Source organism: Aythya fuligula, chromosome 18, assembly GCF_009819795.1.
Source record: "Aythya fuligula isolate bAytFul2 chromosome 18, bAytFul2.pri, whole genome shotgun sequence".
Taxonomy (NCBI): domain Eukaryota; kingdom Metazoa; phylum Chordata; class Aves; order Anseriformes; family Anatidae; genus Aythya; species Aythya fuligula.
Window position 1 is genome coordinate 5,286,724 of NC_045576.1, and position 23,471 is coordinate 5,310,194.

At 55.3% G+C, this 23,471-nt stretch overlaps 1 protein-coding gene across 1 annotated transcript in view; it reads right to left on the reverse strand.

The window, feature by feature from the left end:
• The window catches only part of SEPTIN9 (septin 9), an 83,224-nt gene extending 61,030 nt beyond the window's left edge, over positions 1-22,194 (reverse strand). Inside the window, exon 1 of the mRNA XM_032199635.1 lies at positions 21,575-22,194. Coding sequence (XP_032055526.1) covers positions 21,575-21,596 — 22 coding nt within the window. The 5' untranslated portion in view covers positions 21,597-22,194. The remainder of the gene's footprint in view (positions 1-21,574) is intronic.
• Positions 22,195-23,471: the final 1,277 nt, after the last annotated feature.

Below are 23,471 nucleotides of genomic sequence, written 5' to 3' on the forward strand. Positions count from 1 at the left end.
GGGACTTTCCTATCCACGCACAAACTTTGAGCAGCACTGTACCGTCTGCTCGCAAGCTGCAGGTTTTGGTGCAGATTTTCTTCCTCCCACAAGCCGAGGTTTTTCTGAGCAGCTCTCTTATCATTCTCAAAATCTGCTGCAGTAATGAGCATCAGACTTGGTCAGACGAGGTGGCATGAGTCACTGTGGCTGCATGAATCAAATTACCTAGTTCACAAAAGCCAGTAATTCATCCCCAGCATCTTCCTTTTCCTCCTCCTGTTTTAATTAGAAAACAGAGCTCTTTATAACTGTGGCCGCTTCTAATAAAATGCTTGGAGACTTTCTGACCAAAAGTACCAGGCAGGAGCAGCTAAACACTGTCATTAACTACCTAATGCTTCTTTTGAGAATCCAATATCTCTTCTTGCTGCTGATGGAGGATGAAATGCCCTTCCCAGCCTTTTCAGGTTGGTGTTACGTGTAGGTGGAGGCTCTCATGGCAGCAGCCCCCACCACCCACATCTCCACAGCATCATTTCGTCCCTAAGCACAGCACAGCGCTGCTAGCAGCTCCTCTCAGACGGGCAGCACCAATGCAGGATAACATCCAGAAACAAAGGCATGACAACCCACACAAGGCAGATTTTGGAGGAGAGGGAATGGCAAGTCACACCTTTCTAACCAAATAAATAAAATTTAAAAAGCTCTTGCAACTGCTTTCCCTTCCACTCGTGTGCTCCCTGCAGCTTCTGAGTTCCTGTGCTTCTGCTCAAAACCATTTTTGTTGCCAATCCCCTGTGATTGAGGTGCAACGATCACCATTTTACAGGTGGGGAAACTGAGGCACACAGCCTCCAGCACTGAGAAATGGGGAGCTGGCGAGTAATAAACTCGCAGGAGGAGCTGGCCTGGCTGGGGCGCTCGCTGGGAAGGGCAGCGTGCCTGGCAGGGGACGTGGGGGACACTGGAAGGAAACCCCGACGCTGGTTCCCATCACCTCCGCCCAGGCTTTCATGTCGATGACGCCACGAATCCAGCCCCGCTGATTACACAGGAATTGTCACAAAAAAAAAATAGTCCTTCACAAGACTTCAGACCCTTCCTGCTTCCTAAGCAGTGGGAAGTGCAGTGAGGACAGCCATATTTCAGTGCTAGTCACGCTTCCCTTCCTCTGGAAGGAAACTAAGATCATGGGAAAAGCTTAAAAAAAAAAAAAAAAAAAAAGCAGAACGGGTTTGCTGATTTGAGACTGCTGGACAATTGACTGGTTTACTAGATAAGGGAAACGCAGCCAGATCGCATCCCCCGGTGCCACAAAGCTGTGAAACCACGGCTGCAAAAACAGAGCCTGGGTGCTGCAGACCAAAAAAAAAAAAATAAAAAAAATCTGGATGACTTTGGAGCCTGGAAAACAGAAACAGATGAAATCTGGAAGAGGGACTGAAGGTCAGTACCTAAAGGGTTTTTGGCAAAGTCTTTGCCCCCCGAGCAGAGGGAAGCAGTGGGAAGGACCTTGCTGCACTGGGGGTCCCAGCATGGCCACGAGCCACTGATGCGGTGCAGAGAAAGTGAGGGCGCTCCTAAAACGCAGTAAATTAGATACTTTCAGCAGCAAAGCGGAAATCACTAATGCTCTGTCCTGACTCATCCTGCCCACCCAGTACCGGTGAAAGCAGGCAGAAAGGAGGGCTGGGAGGGGAGGGGATGTGACCGCTGGAAACATCGCACGCGGATGCGCCGCAGGGAAGAGGTGTTGCGGGCAAAGATCACCGTCACCAAGGGAACAACAAAAAAAAAAACAATCCAAACCCAAACAGGGCCAGGGCATAAACAGGTCGGTAAGAGCTGCGGGCTGGAAATTAGAGGAAGATTTTTAACAGCCAGTAATGGGAGCAATAGCAGGACTTGCACAAAATCAAGGGGGCAAAAAGTGAAACAGTTTTTGAGGTGGGGCACAGCCGGCCCTAGGAAGGAATGAGGCACGGTGCCCACGGCAGCAGGCGTATGGGGACAGAGATGTCCCCCTGCCACCGGCTGGAGCACAGGGTCCCCAGCACGCTGGTGGAGAGGGCTGGGAGCCTGCAGTGCCTGGGAAGGGAAGGGAAGCGCAGTTCTCTGGTGTTGATTAAGCGGCGGGGGACGCCTGCATGGGAAGGAAATGGGAAGAGGGTCAGGAATCGCATCTGCCTGAGCCTCACGCGGGGAAAACAACCCCAGCCTCGTGGCCTTGCTCTCCTCGTTTATTTTCAGGTTAGTCTTTCTTAAGAAAAGGGGAGGTACAGTGGTTTAGGATCCAAGAAGCAAACCTACTTAATTACTTCAACTATTAAATAAAGTATTAATTATTAACCACTCCATTTTAATATTAAGACCAAAGAGGCATGAAGGCCCGGTTGCGTGACAGCACAGACATTTTCATGGAAATGAGAGGCTTCAGAAACCTTGCTCACCCCCTGGCGAGTTCAACACACGCATGGCATGGCGAGTTCCCCTTTGCAAAACCCTCCTGCTTGCTTGTGGGGTGCCCCCGGCTCCAGAAGGATTCAGGGTTCCTGTTCCCAGAGGTAGAGAAGCGCCCCCAGCCATTTCCACCATACATGCACTACAGTGGGTGCAAGGTAAAAAGGGGGAGGCAAGCATCAGCCTCATATTGAACCCCTCAGAAACAGGCTTCTCCATTTCTGAAAGCTTCCTGGCAGTCCCTAATTCGGGAAAATTTGCAGGAAGGGGTGAGTGGGCAGAGCCACGTGCACGCACTCGGCTGCAGACCCGTGTCCCATGCTTTTGTAGCCACCGCCGCTTTCTGCTGCCTGCTCGCGACCTTTCCGACCCCAAACTTTCCAGTCATAAATACCCCAGCGAATGGCAGGAAACTTGCTTTTCTGATACTTCTCCCCTGCTTCTCAGTGAGCCGTGTCCGGCAGCTCACACTCCCTGTGCCAGCCCCCGGCCGGCTCTCCCGGCTCCTCCGAGATATTTCAGGCACGCAGCAAGATCTGCCGCAGCACAAAGACCCTAAAAACTCACGGCCAAGGCTCAGGAAGCAACGCGAGCCGCGGATCAGGCCTCGGGGGCAGCTGCGCCTCCCGAGTTCCCTTGGTACCATCAAAGATTATATTATTATTATTATTCTTTCTTGACGAAAAGCAGCTTGATAAGAACAATTCCCACACCGGCCGCAGCCCCACGCCCACTCGGCTTCCTCCGCGCAGCAGGGACAAAGCGCCGGGAGCTCGGCGCACGGCGCTGAGATGGGGAAGGAAGCGAGGGCAGGAGGAGAGGAACGAGGGAAAAAACTTTTCCCTCTTTTTTTCCTTTTCTTTGAAAACGGTGGTGGAGCTGCCACCGGTCCCTCTGAGAGCATGAGGCCCTGTCAGACCCCGCAGTGAGGATGCTGAGGCGCGGATCCACGCAGCGCTGAGCACCACCAGTGGCTCTCCTGTTCCCCTGGCTCCAGCAGGGAGGGATGGGAAGAGGCACAAGGACACAGGGACGGGAAGGGGGCACAAGGACGCAGGCAGCACTGCCCAAACCCACTGCAGCAAGCCCACGCACACGGCAGGGCCTTTGCCTTCAGCTCCCTCTCTCAATTCACCGCAAACGCTACCAGACCTACCCGAGTTATCACCAAGATAATCCCCCCCCAGCCAGACCCCGATAATTGCACTGGCTCCAGGGCCCCGGCAGAGCCATGGGCTGCACGTGTGAGGGAAATCCCCCAAAAGCAGCCAGGGCTGGACTGCAGCAACTCTCCTGCTGGGAAAGCAGCGCAGGGCAAAGGGGACCACAAAGGGCCCCTCTCGCCAGGCTCCCCCCAGCCCCCAGCACGCCGCTTCTGCCTCCCCGACCTCCGTGACACCAGATGCTGAAATTGCACAGTCAATTAAAAAGCAAACTATTGATCCAAACACAAGGTTTGAGGAGAATTTCCTTTTAGCCCTGTCTCCCTTTCACATGTTCAGCCACTTGTGCTTGCCCCCACCTCTCATGCACACAGCTGTGCCCACGGGCTCCCTGGCACAGAGCACTTTTTTTTTTCTTTTTCCTAAGATTAAGCCATTATCACATGATGGACTCGATGATGTTGGCACAGCCTCTTTTGCCAGGGGATGGGGTCAGCACCGAGGCTCAGGCAGGGCAGGGCACCTCAGGCTTCCTCCCACCTCTGGTGCTCCTTTCCACGAGCCCCCCTTGGCAGGAGCCGCAGCTGGCACACGCGGGTGGGAGACGCCGGGGATTTCAGCCTCCACAAACAAACGAGGATCCAAAATCAGTTCAGAGATCTGCTGCAAGCTGGCCAAAAGCAGCGTTTTGCCTTGCAGAGTTTGCCCTAGATGGAAAGGGGCCCGGGAGCGTGCTGGGGGCCGAGCACCAGCTCTGGAGCGAGGCGGCACCGAGCCAGCCCGGAGCAGCAGGAGAGGAGCAGGGGGCTCCAGCTCTGCCCAGAGCACTATGGAGGGGGTGGAGAAAATCCCCATGGGCAATGCTTGCCAGCAAAGAGGGAGAGTAAAAATCTGGGGAGGTCCTGGAGCTGGGAGAGGTTTGGAGCAGTGTGTCACCAGCTGGACACACGCACCTGGGCAGGATGGAGGATCCAGCCTGGCGTGGGGCTGGCCGCGGGTTTTCAGCTTGCATTTGGCACCACGAGGCGCTGTCACAAGCTGATCTCTGCCCCCACGCAGAGGAAAAGGCTCCGGCCATCAGCTGCGAGCCAAAACCCCTCCCTGGGCAGGCGTACAAAAAGCTCAGGCATCGTGCTGCAGGCCCCAGGACGCCTACCTCTGCTGCTTTTGTTTGTAAATGAAGATCACAGCCTCAAAATTTCCTGAACGAGCCGAGCTTGGCCCGCTCCCTTGTAGTGACAACCCAGGGCTGCTTTATCTCCACCTGCACACAGCCCGCGCTCCGCTCACACCCATGACCCCTGCAGCCAAGCCTAGCAGGGAAGAGGCCAAACACCACCTCCGATGAGCTGTGGCCACCGCCATCACACCCAAAATGAATCAGAGCAGCCCGCAACACAAAGTCCACACGGTGCCTGCACACTGCATCGCTTCCACAAGCTCCAGCCTCCCACGAACTCGGCCTCGCCGCGCTCGTTTGTTGTTCGCTCATTTTAATTTGCACCGCTGGCACCTGTCATAGCCCAGGCGTTCCACCAGCAGAATCGAAGTGCTGTTCTTCAGGAGAAGTTCAGACGAGGGAGAAACCAAACGTGAAGTGTTTTTATGTGCAAAGGAAGGATGGGAGGAAGGAGCTGCCTGCATTAAGCATCAGCCCTGTTCGGCAGGGACTGTCAGTGTCTGTAAGCTCAAGGGTGCTGTTCCTCCCAGACGAGGAATCACGGGGCCGACCGATACAGCTGGCATTTATGTTAACGCACGGGAGTAATCTGCCAGACCTGAGCTCTTTCTCTACATACCTTCCTCCTCCCCCTCCTCCAGAAAAATCCCCGCACCCCGCAGTACTCCAATTTGGCTGGTTTAACGACCAGACAACATTCCTCAGAGTCGAATAAAACTGCCCTGCTGCCTGGATCCTGCGCCTGGGTCAGCGCTGAGCCCTCCTCGGCAGGAACACGAGCCTCCAAGCATCAGCAACACCTCCCACACGGGTCCTCCATCACCCGCAGCTGCGCCCAGGGCTCGGCGCGGCTGCCGCCGGCTCTCCATTCAGAGCTGCACATCTCCTGCCAGGGGCACCTCGCGTCCAAAGTCTGCAGCTACGGCCCCGCCGCTGCCAGCAGTTTCCAAACCAGACTTCTCCACAATGCCTGCTTACAACTCGGGAGCGTGGTGCCTGCCAGCTGGAGGGCTGACAGGGCCCTCGCACAGCACAGAGCAGCGCTCAGGGCGCAGAGCAGCCCGGGGCAGCTCAGACAAAGGGTGCTGACCCGCTGCAGCAGCAGGGCCGGGCTGTGCCCATCCTCACGTTGCCTGCACTAACCCCCAAAGGCTGGGGCAGCTCGGCGAGGGATGCAGAGGTGCTGCCAGGGGCACGTTCACATGCAACTCCAGCAAAACAGGTGCCATGGAAGCAGCTCGCGGCTGGGCTGCACATAAAGCAGACAATTACCGGGAGAAAAGAGCACCCAGTTGTTCCCCTGCCAGCCTGCAGATGGATTTAAGGCACACGGGAATTGGACCTCCGGGCCAGGCACTGCTTTGGCCAAACGCCGCCTCCTTCACTGGCCGCTGGGAGAGCCCCTGGCAGCACAGTAAAAGAAGTATTTAGCAAACTCACTTGAGAAATCTTGAGGATGATGAGCTATTTTGCAGCCAAGCTTCACATAAACATGTTGATAATGATGTTAGCATCAGCGCTGGTGATGAGCACGGCTGCACGGCAACAGCAACTCTCTGTCCGCTTCAAGAAAGCCTCTTTCTTGCAAGGCACATGTTGAATCCAAGATCTGCGTCTGCTGCCAGCCACATTCATACCAAAATCTGCTCACCTCATATATCTTCTATACATCCCCAGACTGAGGTAAAGGGGTAGCAGAATTGCAATTTTCTCACTGCTTTTGGTGCTGTTGTAGAGGACACAGCTGCACCCTGCTGCCACCCTGGGCGCAGAGGCCAGGGGACATCCCAGCACCTGAAGCCAATGTCACCTCTTGCTCGCCGAAGCCCTGCTGCACACTGGGCACCTCATGGGGAAAGGCCAGCCCGAAGCTGCAGACAAGGAACGGCCTCACCAACAGCCCTGTGCTGCTCAGGAGCTGAGATACAAACACACCAGCTACAGCATCGGATCAGCCCAACCTTCTGGGAGCAATGCATGGTTTGGGACATGTGGCTTTGAGCCCCATGGGTGCAGTCACAGAATAAAGCCTGCACGCTCATCCCCGGAGGATCAGCCTTGGCACAGCCATCCCACTGAGTCACAGCACTCAGCAGCCTTGCTGCCTGCTCGAGAAAACTCGGGCTTGATCACCTCCTCGCTGCAGCCAGCGGCTGATCAGCTGCCAGCCCCGAGCCGAGCAGCCCTGTGCCGCCTGCAGTCGGCTGCACAAACGCACGAGAAGCTGCCGCAGACACCAAAGGCTCGTCCTAGCAGAGGAGACCAACTCCTGTTGAAGCACCTGAAGACATTTCATTAAGTTCAAAGCAGCAGCCAACCCTCCTCAGTTATTGCTACCACCCTACACCACTCAGACGCGCTGACCGGTTACAACCTGCCATGATTCTCATGGTCATTCCCGTGCAATAATTAACGTTTTATTAAAACTCTGGAGCGAGCACTCCACAACATAATGAAAACTTGTGCCTTCCACAGCAAAGAGCCGGGATCTGTGCGCAGTACAAGCCCTGCAAAGTCTTCCCCATGCGCTTGGAAGGCACAAAGGCGTGGGAGTTGAACAAGGATCAGTATTATCCACTAAACCACAGGATGAGCTTGCAGGAACTGGCAGGCTGGATTGCTTCCAGTAGCTAAAGAAGGCAAATAGTCCAGCCCAGCTCTCTCATGCCAGATATGCCGAGTATCTATGGTCTTAAGAATGCAACGACAACCCATCCCCATCCTGAGAACCAGACAGCTCCTTCAGCACACCCCTCGCAGTGCATCTGCTCAGAGGCAGGGCAGCGCTAACGAACTTAATTTTCCTGAATTAGGCATTTAAAAGGCAGATTGAACGCAGCGCTTTCCTTCTATGTCTAACAGTCTTCTGGCTCACAGGGAAAAGAGCTGGCAAAACTCAAGGAAGGCTGGCAAGGAACGAAGTGAAATAAAACCCCGTCTTGTAAGGAGACAGCAATGGGAGCAGGCACAAGCCCTGCGCAGAGGCACGGCCAGGGGGTTGCCGGGAAGGTCTCAGGGGAGGTGGAAGGGGCACGGCGCTCACGCTGTGGTTAAGCAGCAGGATGGTTTAGCCAGGGGTGAATCGGGCTTCTTCCAGGGAAAACGTCCCAAGCCAACCATGGTTAAAGGTGTCCCACACCAGCTGGGGCTTCCTGCAGAGCTTCTGCTCCCCAAATGGGGACCTTTTTGCAGCTCCCTCTTTACCGCTCCTGATCTTTTACAAGACATTAACTCTATCTTTCGGCCACATCTGAGGACTGGATGTCTTTCTCCTATCACAAGGGCTCCCCCATTGTACACCAGTCACCCCAGGACGAATTTCGGGCCCCAGCAGTCAGACCTGTTAGGCATTCGCAGGGTGTGCTTGGTCGGCATTTCCCTTTGGGGCCTCTCCTGGGGGAACCACACACACCGGCAGGTCCCCTAGGAACAGCGATGGTGTCACCCCGGAGCAGAGGGCCACAGTCACATTTTGAGGACAACAAAATCTCCAAGTCTGGCAATGAGAAAGCCCCACAACGCGTTATCTCTGCTTTTGCTTCCTTTCCCTTCCAACCTTCACACCCAGAGCTGGGAGCTCCTCGCAGCCAAGCCTGCGCTCAGCGAGCGCTTTCTCAGTGTGAGAGCCAAGAGGAGCCCCTGTGGATTACCCCCCGGGGCTCCATTTGTCATCAAAAAGCAGCGTGTCAGAAATCGCTAGAAGGGCAAGGGGCTGTTATTCACGGCCCAGATTTATTGTCACCCTCCTTCCCCAGGGCCCCTGGAAACACGTGCCAGATCCCAGCGTCTGGCTTCAAGGCAGAGCCACGAAAGCAGCTCCAAGCCCGCGTGCTGCTCCTCCACTGTCCCGCTCCACCCAGCCCCGAGAAGCTCCCAGAGGTGTGGCATCCTCCCCGGCCTGCCAGCGCGGAGATAAACACGACTCCTACGCTTTCACGGAGAGGAAAACCTGATGGTGGTGCCTTTGGTGCCGCAGATGTGCGGGTCAAGCTCCTGCAGCATCCTGAACTGGTGGAAAGTTGCATCTGCAACAGGGGTTTAGGGAGGCGCGGGAGTTGTCAACAGAAATAAGAGGCATGGGACTTCAGGTGGAGCCACACAAGGAAGCCAAAACTCCTGGGGATGAACTTTGCTGTGCCTGTTGGCTTGATCCTCCTGCTACGCCTGAACCTACAAGACAATTGTGCATCCCCAGGTACTCCTGAGGAGCATGGATGCTGCACAGCTTGGCTTTCTTGGCACCTTTCCTGCTGGATTTCTGTAGGTCTGGACTGTCATAGAACCATAGCATGTTTTGGGTTGGAAGGGACCTTAAAGACCACCTCGTTCCAACCCCCCTGCCTTGGGCACGGGCACTTCCCACCAGCCCAGGCTGCCCCCAGCCCCATCCAGCCTGGCCTCAGGCACCACCAGGGATGGGGCACCCACAGCTTCTCGGGGCAGCCTGGTGCCTCACCACCCTCTTGAGGAAAGAATTTCTTCCTAATGTGTAACCTGCTCCTACACCCCCTAGTTTAAAGCTGTTACCCCTTGCCCTGTCACCATACTCCCTGACAGAGTCCCTCCCCAGCTGTCCTGTAGCCCCATTTAGGCACTGGAAGGCCACTCTAAGGTCTCCCTGGAGCCTTCCCTTCTCCAGGCTGAACAACATCAACCTTCTCAGCCTTTCTTTGTAGGAGAGATGCTCCAGCCCTCTGAGCATCCTCACAACCTCCTTTAGCCCCACTCCCACAGGTCCCTGTCCTTGTGCTGGGTGTCCCAGAGCTGCACTCAAGGCTCTGGGGGGGGTCCCATGAGAGCGGAGTAGAGGGGACAATCCCCTCCTACCTCCTCCGTGTCACACACTCGGTGACTTCTGGCATCACGAGCCCACGTTTCCAGAGGGACACCTCCAGCCAAGCACCAAACCACGTTTTGGGCACCCTGCCTACACACGCTCTGTTTTCAGCTCCCAGCACTTCTCCAGCAGCAGCAGGCACTGGGCCGAGCTGCAGCCACCGCCAGAGCTGAGCACCCACCTCCTCCCTCCCTCGGCGCTGCCCAAGGCTCTCCAGCAGCTCCGTGTCCTGCACGGGACAGTCGGCAAGCTGCGGATCGCACGTCCCAGCCCCATCCATAAAGCAGAGCTGTTTACATAACCCCAGGGAAACGCCGAGCGCAGCAGAATTGCCAGGGAAGACGCTTTCAGCTGCTGGAGTCGGCAGAGCTGTGAGCCCACATCAGCCGAGAGCCTGTCTTTAACTCTTAACATTAAAAGGACAACTTCCTATTCAGCAGAAAAAAGCAAAGTCCTCGCAACACAAGATCCTCCTGTTCACACCAGATGCAGCTGATGAGCAGGGTGTTAAATCCAGCGGGCCACTTCCAGTGCTTCCTGAGAGACCAGCTCCCTGCCGAGCAAATTCTGCATCTCTGGTGGAAAACAGGAGGGCCTTTCTCTTCTGTTTTGTGTTTTTTTTTTTCTTCTTTTTTTTTTTTTTTTTCCAATGCTTTCTTTTCCAAGCCAGGAAAATGATTGAAAACCAGACCGACTTTATTGTTTAAATCCATGCAGTACAAACGGAGAGGGTCACGAAGGGGACATATTTAATGGGTTAAGTGATGGACCAGACATGCTAACTCAAAAATTCTTCTATCCACACATGAGCTTCACGACAACGTAACAGATATTGGCAATCCTAGACAGTAATTTGCTTTTCCAAAGATGAGAAAAATACTTGCCCATCCAAGAGGACGTGAAGAAGTACGTCAGGGAGCTGTGAGCTAAGACCCAAAGCAGCCAGAGGGAAAGGTGTGACGGTCACCGGGAGCTGAGGACCCAAGGGATGTCCGCACGAGCACAGGGTTTCACGAGTACAACGAGTGCCTGTACTGCTTTACCTGTGATACTCCTATAGTCTGAAAATATAGTAATAAATCTTTCCAGTAGCAACATCTCATCTCTCTCTCTCTTTTTTTTTTTTTTTTTTTTTTTTTTTTTTTTCCAACTAGGCAAAGATGCTAAACCTTTATTTGTTAGGACACACAGCTTCACCAGTGCAGGGAGGCTTCCTGTGGGGGGATGGAATTTTGGATCGTGCTCTGCACAGAGGCAGGTTTGGATTAATTCCTGTCCCACTGATTAAAGCACCCCACTGCCAACTGCAGCAGAGGACTGTGGGCTCCGGGGAGATGTGGTGCCTCCAAGCCTCTCGCATGATCCTCGCCCTTCTCACAAGTGTTGCCGCACTCTGTGTGTCCTGCAGACACTGCTGACTTGCACAGTTTAATGTAATTACTCTTACATTATTACAATATTACGCTATTACAAACGGAGAAGGAAGCGTGAGAGAGTTCCATTACTCCAAGAGCTTCTCCCAGGTGGCCAGAGGCAAGCGAGGGCACAGCCCTGCTGCTGCCGGTCCTGCTGAGCCCCCAGCTCCTCCTGCATGCAGCTCCCAAAGTGACAGAGGCAGAGAAGCGACCTGAACTCCAACTCGAAACTAAGTGAACTCCTGCTCAAGTTCAGGCAAATTCTGCCCCCTAAAGCTATCCTTCGTTTACACTGCCGTGCCCTAAGGATTTTAAGCCAGAAGCAGCAAAATTTGACAGTAAAAGCTTACACTTCAGCTGCATTTGTATGTCAACAGCTAGCGCTTTTTATTTCATGGGAAAATCTGTCAGCCAGAACGTCCTGAGCACAGCCAAGGTGCCTTTGAACGGGACTTCTGACACAGGACCGGATTTCCCATTATTTGTGTTGTGCAATGTTCACCGCTTGCTGTTGTCAGGGCACAGAGGGGCTCAGGCCAGCAGCGGGGCACTAGGGAAGGCTCAGCCTTGCACAAAAAGAGTTTGACAAGGAAAAGGAATAAATAACTTGCTTGGTTTGGATGTAGCAGTGCTGCACAAGGAGCCCTCTCAATGCAGAAAAGCAGGGCTGGGCTGTCTGGGCGCTGCTCAGGCTCCCAGAGGAGTCTAAGCTGGTAACCAGCAGCAGAACAAACCTCCCAAACCCCTGGCCCTGCCCACTGAGCCAGGAGCACTGCTTCTGGCAGAGCTCGGGGAGCTGTGCAGCCTGAGCTTTGCCAGCGGTTGAGCTGAGTCTGGGGCTGCGCTGGCCCCCAGGGAGGAAACGCCGCACGAAGCGAGGAGGGGGAGGAAGGCACCGAGCCAAAACCAGGGAGAGCTCAAAGACCCTGCTCCTGCAGAGCACTCCTGGTGCTCCTCTTTCTGCCTCTCACAGCTGTTTTTTTCCCAAACGCTCCATCTTCTCTTCCTGCAGGTCAGAGCGGGCTGCAGCGCTCCCAGCCGTGCAGTTCCCTCGCCCCCTTCCAGCCCCCACCACCAAAAACTCCCCACCGCCCGCCCTTGCGCATCCCCTTCCTCCGCCCCCCCCCCCGTGTCCCCTGCACATCTGGCTGTCAGCTCTTTGCCTTTGTACAGAGCAAGATTAGGTTTCCTCTCCAGCTGCAGGCGAAGGGCCCCGTTTCAGAGCTGCCTCCAGCACTGTCGGGGCTAGCGGGGAAGTTTCCCCTTCTCCAAAACATGGCCGCAGCCCCTCAGTGGGGACGTGGCCTACTTTGTGCGGCGCTGGCACAGCCTCAGCAGCTGCCCCAGACCTGCATGTGGCTCCCGGGTAAGGGAGCAGCAATATAAATGAGCACAAGACACCAGAGGTGGGTCTTACCCCATTTTGGGGCTGACTGGGAGATAAAAGGCCGGTTTTGGCAACCCAGCTTCAGGACAGCCCCAGGTGCATGGGTGTCTCTCACTGATGCCGTGACCTACCTCTTGCTGTCTCATTTTGGAGAAAGGCTGGGAGCAGACATCCAAGCCAAGCACCCGAGCCATCCTGGGGCATTGCTGGAGATCCAGCCACACCGCCTACACTCTCAGAGCACAACCAGTAAAGAGCCCCAGTACAGAGCCCTGTGCTACCAGTAACACCAGTCCGATAGAAAAAAACTGATGGGTGAAGGGCAAAGCGATGGCAGAGCACAACCCGCACTCAGCAGGGCACTCCAGGGGTGTCCCGAGGGGTGAAGAGCCAGAAGAGAGGACCCCAGGAGCTGCTTTTCCCTACAGCACTCACCCCTTGCTGTGCAGGGGAGTGGAGAGGGAAGGGTTTCCTGGTCTGTGGCCAACACTGCTGCTCCTCTGGTGGAGGATATTGCCTTCCCCAGGGTGTGTTTCATTTGAGAGCACGAGACACACAATTAATTTCCATAGCTCACTTTCCCTCTCCACCCACTGGGAATTTTTAAAGTTTTCTGGAAAAAAAAAAAAAAAAAACAACCTACCCTACACACAAGGAACTGCTCACCAACGACGGCACTTTCCAGGAGGGCCCCTTCCCCCGAGAGCAGGGGGTCAGCAAGCGCCTCTCAGGTAGCCAGAGCTGGGTCTGACCAGTTTTCCACTTGAAGTGTTAGAAATGTGAGAGGGGAATGAAATGGTAAATATTTCAGGTGCTGAAGAACCCCTGTTTCCCAGCCTAGCAGTTCTCTGCTTTGTCTCTACCTAAATAAAAAAATAAGCCGCTAAACTCTTAAACACAAGCCCTCCTTGTGAGCATTTCTACATGCCTCACTTGCTCCAAGTCCTACAGACCTCACAGAGGTGAGAGAAGCCACAGGCAAAAGAAAAGCAAGAGAGCAAAACCGCTAAACCCTTTATGGTCAGGGGAAGAGGACTCAGGGTGACAAATGGTGGGCAATGGCACGTCGTACCAGGACAACATCATCTTCCCCTAGCAGAGAGGGGGCAGCACTGACAGGCCAGCTGCAGGCAGCAGGGGAGGCTGAGCAGGTTTACGTCCCCTCCTGTCTGCCTGGTGAAGGCAGGAGAGCCGCATGGCTCTTGCTGATGAGCAGAGCAGAGCAGAGCCATGATCCCAAGTTTGCTGCTGCTCCAGCTGGGAACAAGGCACTGGCCGGTGATTTTGTACCACTCAGCACCAAAGTCCCCCTGGAGGAAGCTCTGCCTGCACCTCCCCTGCCTGTGATGACCGACAGATGGACATCACAGCCCGGGAATAAATCCCATACTCCTGCTCTTTGGCCCATGCTCCCCAGCACAGATGAAAGATGGGTCCGGTGAGATCCATTCACATCTCCAGCCTGACGTGCAGCTACTCGCGAGCCCCACAGCTCAGATCAGCAGCAGGAGTTGCCTCTACCCCATAGAGAGCCTCAGCCCTGCCCTGCACGGGGGTGCCGGCATCTCAAACAGGTCAAATTCCCAGCTTTATCACGACAAATCCCTCCCAGCTGCCTGGCAGGGCATCCTGAATTGCCTGTCTATGAAAAGCGGAAAGCATCTACCTCATTTTCCATATAGGAAGTTAGAGCACATGTGTTAAATGATTTACATAAGGATGCAGAGTAATTTAGTGGAGGAGCAGGAAAAGGACTCCAAAATTCCTGCTTCTAATTGCCACAAGATCACTCCCTCCTGGTACAGTTTAAATCCTGACTCACTGCTAAATAAAAGCTGTGCCAAAATCTGATCAGCTTAGGAGAGGGGAACCCAGATGCTTTCAGCAACGCGGTGAAAAAACACCCATCTATTTTTATCAAATAAAGTGCCTCCGTATACACACACAAAGGACTTCCCTCTGCTGCAATCCTCAACAATCATTTATCTTTTTCCAGAGGCGGAATGTAGTCCCGTGCCTACTTCTGGAAGCAAAATCCAAAGCAGACAGTGTGGGACGTTGCAGCAGCAGCAGGCGCAGCAGCAGCAGGCTCACGCCGCCCCCTCCCGGCCTGGGTGGCCACAGGCGCAGCTGCATGCCCCAGGCCACCACTGCCTTGCACCCATCGTCACCCACCCAAGCTGCACAACCCCAGCTCTCCCGGCCCCTCCGAGCAGGGAATGGGTCGCTGGGAACAAAGGAGCTGTGCCAGAGGAGATCCAAGGTGCAAGTGTCTGGGGAGGGGGACACCCACCCTTAGCCTGCTGGCAAGCAGTGACTGGTGCTGCTGGGATGCAGCTGCCGACGGGCTCGCTGGAAGCACTGAATGACCCATACTGGGGTCTCACAGTCCAGGGTCGGCAGCCACCTGAGCCCCTCAGAGGCACCCAGGTGGTTCAAGGAAGCCCACTGAGATGTTTCTGCGGGCACCCTTCCTGTATGCATGGTAAAAAGCAGCAGTGAGTTCCCGGAGAGCACTATTTATGGAGCGTAGCTTTGCAAAGACCAGCTGAAGCTGTTAAAATGGCCTCCCCTCTCCTTTACAGGCAGCGTAGTCAACGACGTGGGTCTCTGGGCAGGGAGCCTGATGCAGACACTTGGGGCAGCTCACCCCATCGCTGTACGTGGTGTTAGGACCTTGTTTCGGGGGGCACCCAGCAGTCAGCACCCAAAGGCTGACCAGTTTTGTGCAAATTGTCCCAGTAACATCAGGAACAGCCAATTGGCACAAAACTCTCCCACAAAGCAGATCACTCCATGGGCTGGCCAGCAAGGGGTGCTTCAGCAGCAGGTGCAGGTACAGAGCTGCACGTACATTCAGACCCTTCCCCTCATCTCACAGCCCAAAGCCCCAGCGAACACCTCAGACGCTGAGTGGGGGGAGCCCGTGGCTTGCTGGATTCCGCATAAACCAGGGGCACAGGGACAAAATCTGGGACACAGGCAGTGAGCACTGGGTGCTGGTACTGCCATGAAGCTCCACGCACCACCGCTACCCTCACCAGCCCAAGGGAGCATAGAAATGGGTTCTCAGCACCAGGGCTAAGAACTCAAAACACGCAGCCCTGGAAAGAAAAAGCATCTGAAACTAATAAAAAAGCATGTCCTGCGCTCACTGAACTGCACTCATCGAAAGCAAAGGAGAGCATGTCACACGCAGCCGAGCCCACAGATCCCATGTGAGGAATCACGCTTATCACTCCCCAGATCAGCTTCCCTGGAACCCAGAGCTTGCTCCCAGAACTACTGCTTTAGTTTAGACGCTCTCTGGTAGGGATGTGATCACTAAACCAACACAGGCCTGTTTGTGTAGCGCCAACTTCTCATGGATACAGACCAGGCATAGCAAAAAAAAAAAAAAAAAAAAAATTAATCCACTTTCAGGTTTATTGCGTGATTATTGCTTGTAAAACTAATGCATTTCATTCACCTGTAAAGTCATTCCCGTTCTCCCCCCAGCCACAAAACAGAGCTATTTGCCTCTGACGCTCTTAGCGTCAGCACCCCAAAGTCCTTTTGCCTGTCCCAGCGAAGCAGTGTGACACCCAAATGGCGGCCCCAGCCCCAGCAGGGCACCGAGGCCCTCCTGGGCCAGCCCGTGGCATCCAGGTGCCAGCCCAGATAAAATAAAGACAGCAGGGACAGCCCAAAGTGCCACTGAGGGGGTGCCATGGCCTACTCAGTTGCCCTTTCTGTGCGGGTGTTCATGAAGGAAGCTGCACGTGCAAACAGCCTCTGGTAAGAAGCAGGGGCAGAGCCTGGCTCCCAAGAAGCTCAGTGCAAAGGGGATGTTATTGAGGGAGCTGGGTTGAGCACATAGTAAAGGACAGGGTACCATCTCCCTCAGCTGTTCTCGGTGGGGTACCCACCAAGCACTAACAGCACGGCTGGAAGCTCCTTTGCCTGCAGAGAGCTTCAGCACAGACCCCCAAAGGCCAGATCCTGCCTCAAAAATCAAGGGGTAACAGGACCATAAATGCCGTTTTCCAAGGAGCTACAGGAAATCTGAGGCAGAGCAAGAAATCTAGCCTGAATTTTCTCAGGCATCATACCGTGCAACAGGACTCGCTACCCATTAAACTTTCACTGCTGTGCATACGATGCTGGGGCCCCGCGCCCCACTGCAGTGCTCGCAGCCCAAGGCATCGCTGCTCTCTAACAAATTATTCTGTCCATTAGTTACAGCTGCACTACAGCATGGAGAAGCCAACAGGACAAAGATATTGTGATTCTGAGATCATTAAGGCAACAGAAGACATGTGTTGACCCAGACATACTTCCCTAACTACGTACTTGCTCCTACTCAGCATTATGGTATGCTGGACCTTGGAAGCGCCCTGACTTGCATGAGAAACGTCCTCCCTCACCCCAGCAGCATGGGAATCGCTCTGCTGGGAGGCTCCGAGTCATCCAGCGAAGCACGGAGCAGGAGGGCAGGCGGGAAGGGAGCTCCTGCCCCGGGCTTCACCAAGCTCAGCAGAGCGGTGCTGAGAAGCGTTACCTCCGCTGTCAGGCCAGAGATGAGCTGTGCGCCACAGCGGGATTGTATTTAATGGAGATGAGCAGAAATTCCAGCAGATTTAAAAGCAGACATCAGGAAATGGATAATGCTTCATACCTTGACATGCCTCAGACAACTGCGGGAATGCATCCACCGGCCAGGCAAGAGCAGGCTGGGAGCAGCCGAGCACGCTGCAAACATAGCTGTCTGCAGAGGCAGCTCTGCAGCCCCAAGAAACCCAAACCCTTCCTGAGAGGAGGCCCAACGGGACCTATCTGGTTATTAACTGAGCCAAAACCCGCAGCCACCGCAGGCCACAGTGTGGCACCTAGGAAGTGGGTGAAGGCAGATGCTTGAACAAGAACACCGGCAAAAAAAAAAAGCTGCAGACTTTTTTGCAGTGCATGGCACTTCGGGGACAGGGCATTGCACGCCACAATAAACCATGGCTGTGGGCACCAGGTAGGAACAGGGGACAGTGAGGGGAGAACTAAGGACAGCCCAGTGGCTGACAGCAAAGGCAGGACAGGCAGGAAAGCATCCAGTGTGCTAGGGCTGGATGGAGGTGGTGGGGTCTAACAGAAGGTAGAAGCACCCACACTGCAAATGTCTGACCTGGTGTCCCACACCACAAGCCAGAGCAAAAAGAAACACATTTGGTAAAGGAGAGCCTACAGCTGTGTGAAGACCATGAAAAAGCAATATGTCACTGTCCTAGCTGCCATCTCCTAGGAACAACAGTGGCACCAAAAATCTTGAAGCAGAAAAGACAGAGTGATAAGAAGCAACCCCAACCCTGCTGCATGCTTTTTAAAGATTAACTTGGATAAAAAAAGTGACAAAAAGGCACATTCCCTCCTACCAACCCTTCACACCTCCAACACTCACACACAGTATCACTTCTCCCCTTCCCTAGCGCTCAGGGCAGGCACGTGGTGCTTCCCACGGGGCTCTGAGGACCACCGAAGATGCTCGGTCTTGATGTACTCAGTGTGAGAGCTGCTGCCTGGGCAGCCTCCAAAAGCCCCGTGCTGCAAGCAGGGGCCATCTTCTCACTGCTCTGATCATTGAGGTGCACAAATGACACATAAAACATGTTAAATTCTGTATGCATGCACACACACAAGCATATACCCACAGGTGGTGCTTTGTATAACTGAAAGATTACAAAAGGATCACCAGTGGGTTAATAAACAGTTCCCCGTTTGTCCTGGAGTCCAGCACATTGCTTACAAGCACCTCCAGCACTCCCAGCTGCCTGCTCCTGGGCCCTGCACCTCATACATGCCACTCATCGCATCCAGGTGTTATAATTACCTGCTAATCATTTAGTAACTTCTACACTGGGTTCTCAAAGTGTAATTTTAAAGGCAGCATTAATAATTTACCTGGGAGATCAGACTTCCTTTCCCACGGTGGCTGCACCGATCCCATCACTCCCTCATCGCAGTAACCAGACCCCGGCCGCCTGGCATGCTGCTGACCCTTTCCTTTCAAGAAGAGGTAAAGGGCCCCGTGGCATTAACAATCAGGGCTTTGTAGAAAGATCTGGACTAATCAAACCAGCCATCTGCTGAGGAAAGCCACCTCCAGCTGAGGAACACCCCTGCTGCCACCAAAGCGCTTGGAAAGGCAGAGCGGGGCACAGATGTGAGCAGGGCCACAGCCCCCAGCACAGCTGCCCAGCCCCAAACCACCAGAGCAGGATGCCTGGAAACCAATTTGATTTAGGCTTTTCATGCAGGATTAGCGTGTGGAAACGTGTGAGAGATGGCTTAACCGGATTAAAAGGAATCAGCAAGTTGTATGAGGGGGTGTTTCTTATACCTGCACCCAAAGGCACCACCGGAGCCCGGTGCCTCCTTACAGAGCCCGAGGAAGACCTCGCTGCCTGGAGCGAGGCACAGCCCCAGCATCACCCCGTGCATTCAGGGCCTTCACCCACAGCGCCCATCATCATCATGGGATCTCAGACTGGGGACACTGCTCCGCTGCGAGGAAGCCTGGGCTCTGCTTGGGCGGCGCAGACCCCATGGGACGTGCTGAGCTCCAGCAGCTGTGGGAAAACAGCCCTTGAGGAGGAGAAGAGGCCCAATTCCCACCCGCTCCGAGGTGCCCTCACCCCGTCCGGCAGCGACACAGTCAGCTCTGGAGTCAGCTCTTCCCACCCACAGCAGAATATTAATTAAAAGCATGCTTAGGGCCAGAACAGTGACGAACGTGGCCCCCAGCGCTGCACAGATCTGCTTTCATCTGAGTCATGTTTCGGTTTAGTCACTGAGGCCGAAGCTCTGGCTCTCCCTGCCTGTGCTGGGAGCGCTGCCTGCCCGGCCACGGGGGGAGAGCCCAGCTGCCCGTGTTGTGGGCAGCGCCTTCTGAAGGAGACATAGAGCCAGCCGAGCTCCTCTTCTCCCCCGTGATATTGCCAGTTTTGTGCCTGAAGCCCCATTAGGGATGATTTTCCTACATCATTACATTCCCCATCCTGCCAGGCACAGCCTGCTCCTGCCTGAGCCAAGTGGAGCAGCCACACGCATGCCCCACGTCCAGCCCCCAGGCACGGCTCCTTGGGGTAAGGCACGGGGCACGCTCCCCATGCCCGGTTTGTGCATTCTGACCCCAAAATGATGCAGCCCCAGCTCCACCACATCTGAACCACCCACAGCTGAGTCAATTCCAGCAAGGGCCAGTGAAACATGCACGCACTTGGACATTGGTAATTTGCAGATGCTGCTCATGCTCATGCCTTAGCATGAGTTTGTGCACCTCCGCACAACGGTGCTCCCCAGAGTCCTCCTGCCTGCAGCCCCAAAAGCAGAGCCAGCCCAGGCAGGGGGCTTCGTGCTCCTTGCAGCATCTTATGGGCTGGGAGAGACCCACCTGTGATGCTTTTCGGGAACAAAGAGCCTCAGATCACATCACCACAGCCAGAAATCTTAGAAGTTTGGACAAGACCTCCAAGATCATCCAGTCCAACATTCTCCCTACCATCCACTAAACCACATCCCTAAATCAGAGTTCCCTTTCATACCAGCAACTTTTTGCAACCCCCACCTCTGCACAGCAGGAAGGGACCCAGGGGTGCACAGAGAGTGCAACAGGAGCTGTGGAAGGCCAAACCACAAGGGGAACAAAGCCACCCTGCCACCTCCTCCTGTTCCCCCAAACCCTGCCTTGCAGAGGCCTGCACGTAGTGGCAGAGGGCTTCCCAGCCCAAGGCACTGCCTTGCCGAAACGCACGCCAGCCGCTGTGTTAGGAGCAGCTCTCAGGAATGCTTTGAAGTGGCTCAAACCAGAGCAGAAAGCACAAGCAAGAGAGATGGAGAGAGGGACGAGGAGGCATCAGCTGCGCTCTTCGAAGGCAGTGAGGAGCGGAGGATGCTCCTGCAGGTAAGTTCCCTTCCAAGGGGCTCTCAGCACATGCCCAGATGGGGCCCCACAGGTTTGTGTGGGGCCAGCCATGGCAGCAGCTTTCTCCGGCCACAGTTTCGCTCCACCCTGGCTTGAGCGTTTCCTCTCATCCCTGTGGTTTCCCTTCCAGTGCCGATGCCCAGCAGCCGCCTGGGAACGCCCAGGAGAGGCCTCGTGCCCGCGCCGGCTCAGCACAGAGGAAGGAGACCCACGGTGGCATCCCGTCGGCTGCAGCACACCGGGGATTTTACTGCTGGCCCCTTCCCCTCACTGTCCCTCTTTGATCCTGACTGTCCTGCTCACACCCACCAAGCCAGAGCCTCACGGTGCCACTGTGCTGCCCATCCCATCTCCCCGTTGCTCCCTCAGGATAAAGGGTCCCAGGAGCAGCCATCCTGCAACCGCTGCAGGAGCAGCTTGCAGAGACACCGCTCCCTGCCAGCTCAGCACACCTGGGAGCGGGTTTTGGAAGCACTCAGGCATGCACCATTAGCCGGGATTTGCAGGGAATCTGGAGACCAAGACAGAGTTATTCCTTCCTCCTCGCAGCGTCCTCCACCCGCCCCCCAGCCACCCCAAACACCCCGTGCTCGGCCAGCGAGGGGAGCGAAGCCCGAGCCGGCAGCGCTGCAGGGCGAGCAGCAGCGGTGCGGGACACGCAGGCACCCGCGGGGCCGCATCCTGCAGCTCCCCATCCTGCAGCTCCCCCCCAGCGAGGCAGCGGGCACCGGAGGGTGAGAGACAGACAGAGAAAGCTCAACCCCGACGCACAGCCACACAAAGCCAGGAGCCAACCTTCAGAGCAGAAATGCGTCTCCATGCCAAGAGCTCGGCTCTTTTCCTCCCTCTTCCCGACTCGCAGCGCCGAGCTAACAGGCTCAGCATTCATCCCCCCGCGCCGGGCGGCACATGGGAACGGAGGGGGGGAGAGGGAGGCTCAAATGAAATCCAGACCTAGAGAGCAGTTTCTTTTTTCCCCCGCTCCCCCCCGGTTTCTGCTGGAACCACCTTCTGTCTAGAGGGCTCAGGAGGATGGAAAAAAAAAATGCAAAAAGGAAACGTTGCAGAAAATAAATAAATTAAAGAAACTGCTGAAACCGAGCCGGAGCGTGGCTGTTTCTCTTCTTAAAGTGCAGAAGCTACTGGAAAGGTAGGGACGCAGAGGCAGAACAGAACATATTAAAAGATCGATAGCCTACCTGAAATCCGGTCCTTCTCCATTACTACGGGATATATTTAGCATCCGCGTGTCACGGCCGTCCCTTTTTTCGGTGGCGTCCCCTTCTTTCACCCACTCTCCCTCCCTCCTTGCCTTGCCTCCTCCTCCTCCAAAAAAAGCTCTTTGTCTGGTCTAATTTCTTCAATCTGTTGCAATCATGAATGCATCCAAATTACCACATTTCCATGTGCTGATCATATGTTTGTGCTCCAAACTGAAGTAGCTTTGTCTCTTTGAAATGAAAAGAAAGAGTAAGAGAGGAAGAGAAAGGAGGAAGAAAAAGGAAAAAGGGGGTGCATGACCCGAAAATCCTGTAACTCCCTGAAATACTCCACCAGGCGCACGAAAACTGGAAATCCCAAGTCCTCTGTAAAACAGTCTTAAAGCTACAGCTTGCGAGAGTCCAGGGGAATGCTCCGGTCTCCACAGCTCTCTGTTAACATCCACCAGGAGATGCTTAAGGAACTTGGCTCCTCGCAAGAACAGAGCGAACAACTCATCCAGCTTCTCAAATCTCTCCCCGCTTCCCCAGTCCTATTTTGCTGCTATTTCCTCTATCCCCTCCTCCTTCCTTGGCGAGAGCATTTGAAAAGAGCAAAGATCCTGCGCGTTCCCCCACCCTGCCAGGTCTGAAGTTTCGATTCATGCATAAACTATTCGGCTGATGAAGGCTGACTTCACTCCCGGCGCAGCATCACGGGGCTGCCGCTCCCGGGCAGGACCCGAGCCCCGCGCACGTTCACACTCCCCCTGCGCCCCTCCGGAGAGCTTCAACGCCTGGTCCTGGCGAGGAGTCCCCGCTCTGCCTTGGCAGTCCCCTCGGCGACGCCGTGATAAGGGGAGGATTACTGCAGCCAGCCTCAGAGCAATAACCAAAGCCCTCGGCCTTCCTCCTTGCTCCCAAGGTGGAGCGCAGGGGGGCTTTGGAGGCGCCCGTCCCTTCCCGAGGGGCGCGGGGCACGCAGCGAGCAGCAGCCGGCTCCTCGCCTCCCCGGCGGGCTGCAGGGATGGATGCGCGGCCGCAGCGATGGGCTGGCCTTCACGGAAACTTCCACTTGGCTGGCGGCCAGGGCAGGGCAGGCAGGCAGCGGGGACGCAGCTGTAACACCTCCAGGACACGGCGCCTGCCCTCTGCCCAGATCCCACACACAGTCCCCCCGTGAGTGCTGCCGTCGGGCACAGAGTGGGGGGATGCTGCCCTACTAACATTGGGGTCACCACAACGGCTCTGCGCCCCCAAAGCTGCTGGCTCAGGGGCAGGGACACTGCAGGAACCCCTGGCACAGACCTGCTGTAGGATATGGGTAAGGCTGAGCAGCGATGCTGGCTGCCAGCGGCCACCCCCCGTGCCACCCACCACCGATTCCTATTGATGCTCTGCAGCCTGAGTCACCCGGCCAGCTGCGAGGGCACAGCCTCCGTCCCCGGGCTGGAGAACAAGCCAGCTGCGGGCCCGCAGCCCAGAGTGCTGCAGGGACCTTGGCTTTCACAGCCTGAACCCCTCTCGCGTTGCTTTTCAGGGGCAACACAAAAAATCCTGGTAAACTCGCGTGTTTCCCCAGACAGCTGCTGACGGAGCATCACTGTCATCAAACAGAGGGAGGAACAAAGCGAATGCCACGCGGGAGCAGACACACATTGGGGTCCCAACAGACAGGGGGAGGCAGCTCTCGAGCACACCAGTCCCCAGCAAAGTTCCTAATCCCCAGGGCTGGGCTTATTCTGTGCACAGGGAGCATCAGATTCCTGCCCAAATTCCTGTTTGTTCTCCATTTGCTGTGAAAGCTTTGCGTGCTCCTGCTGCCAGCGCCTAAGGCAGCAGAGAGGGGACAATAAGCGATGCTTTCCCATGCACAGCCCAAACCCTGCTTCCTGCC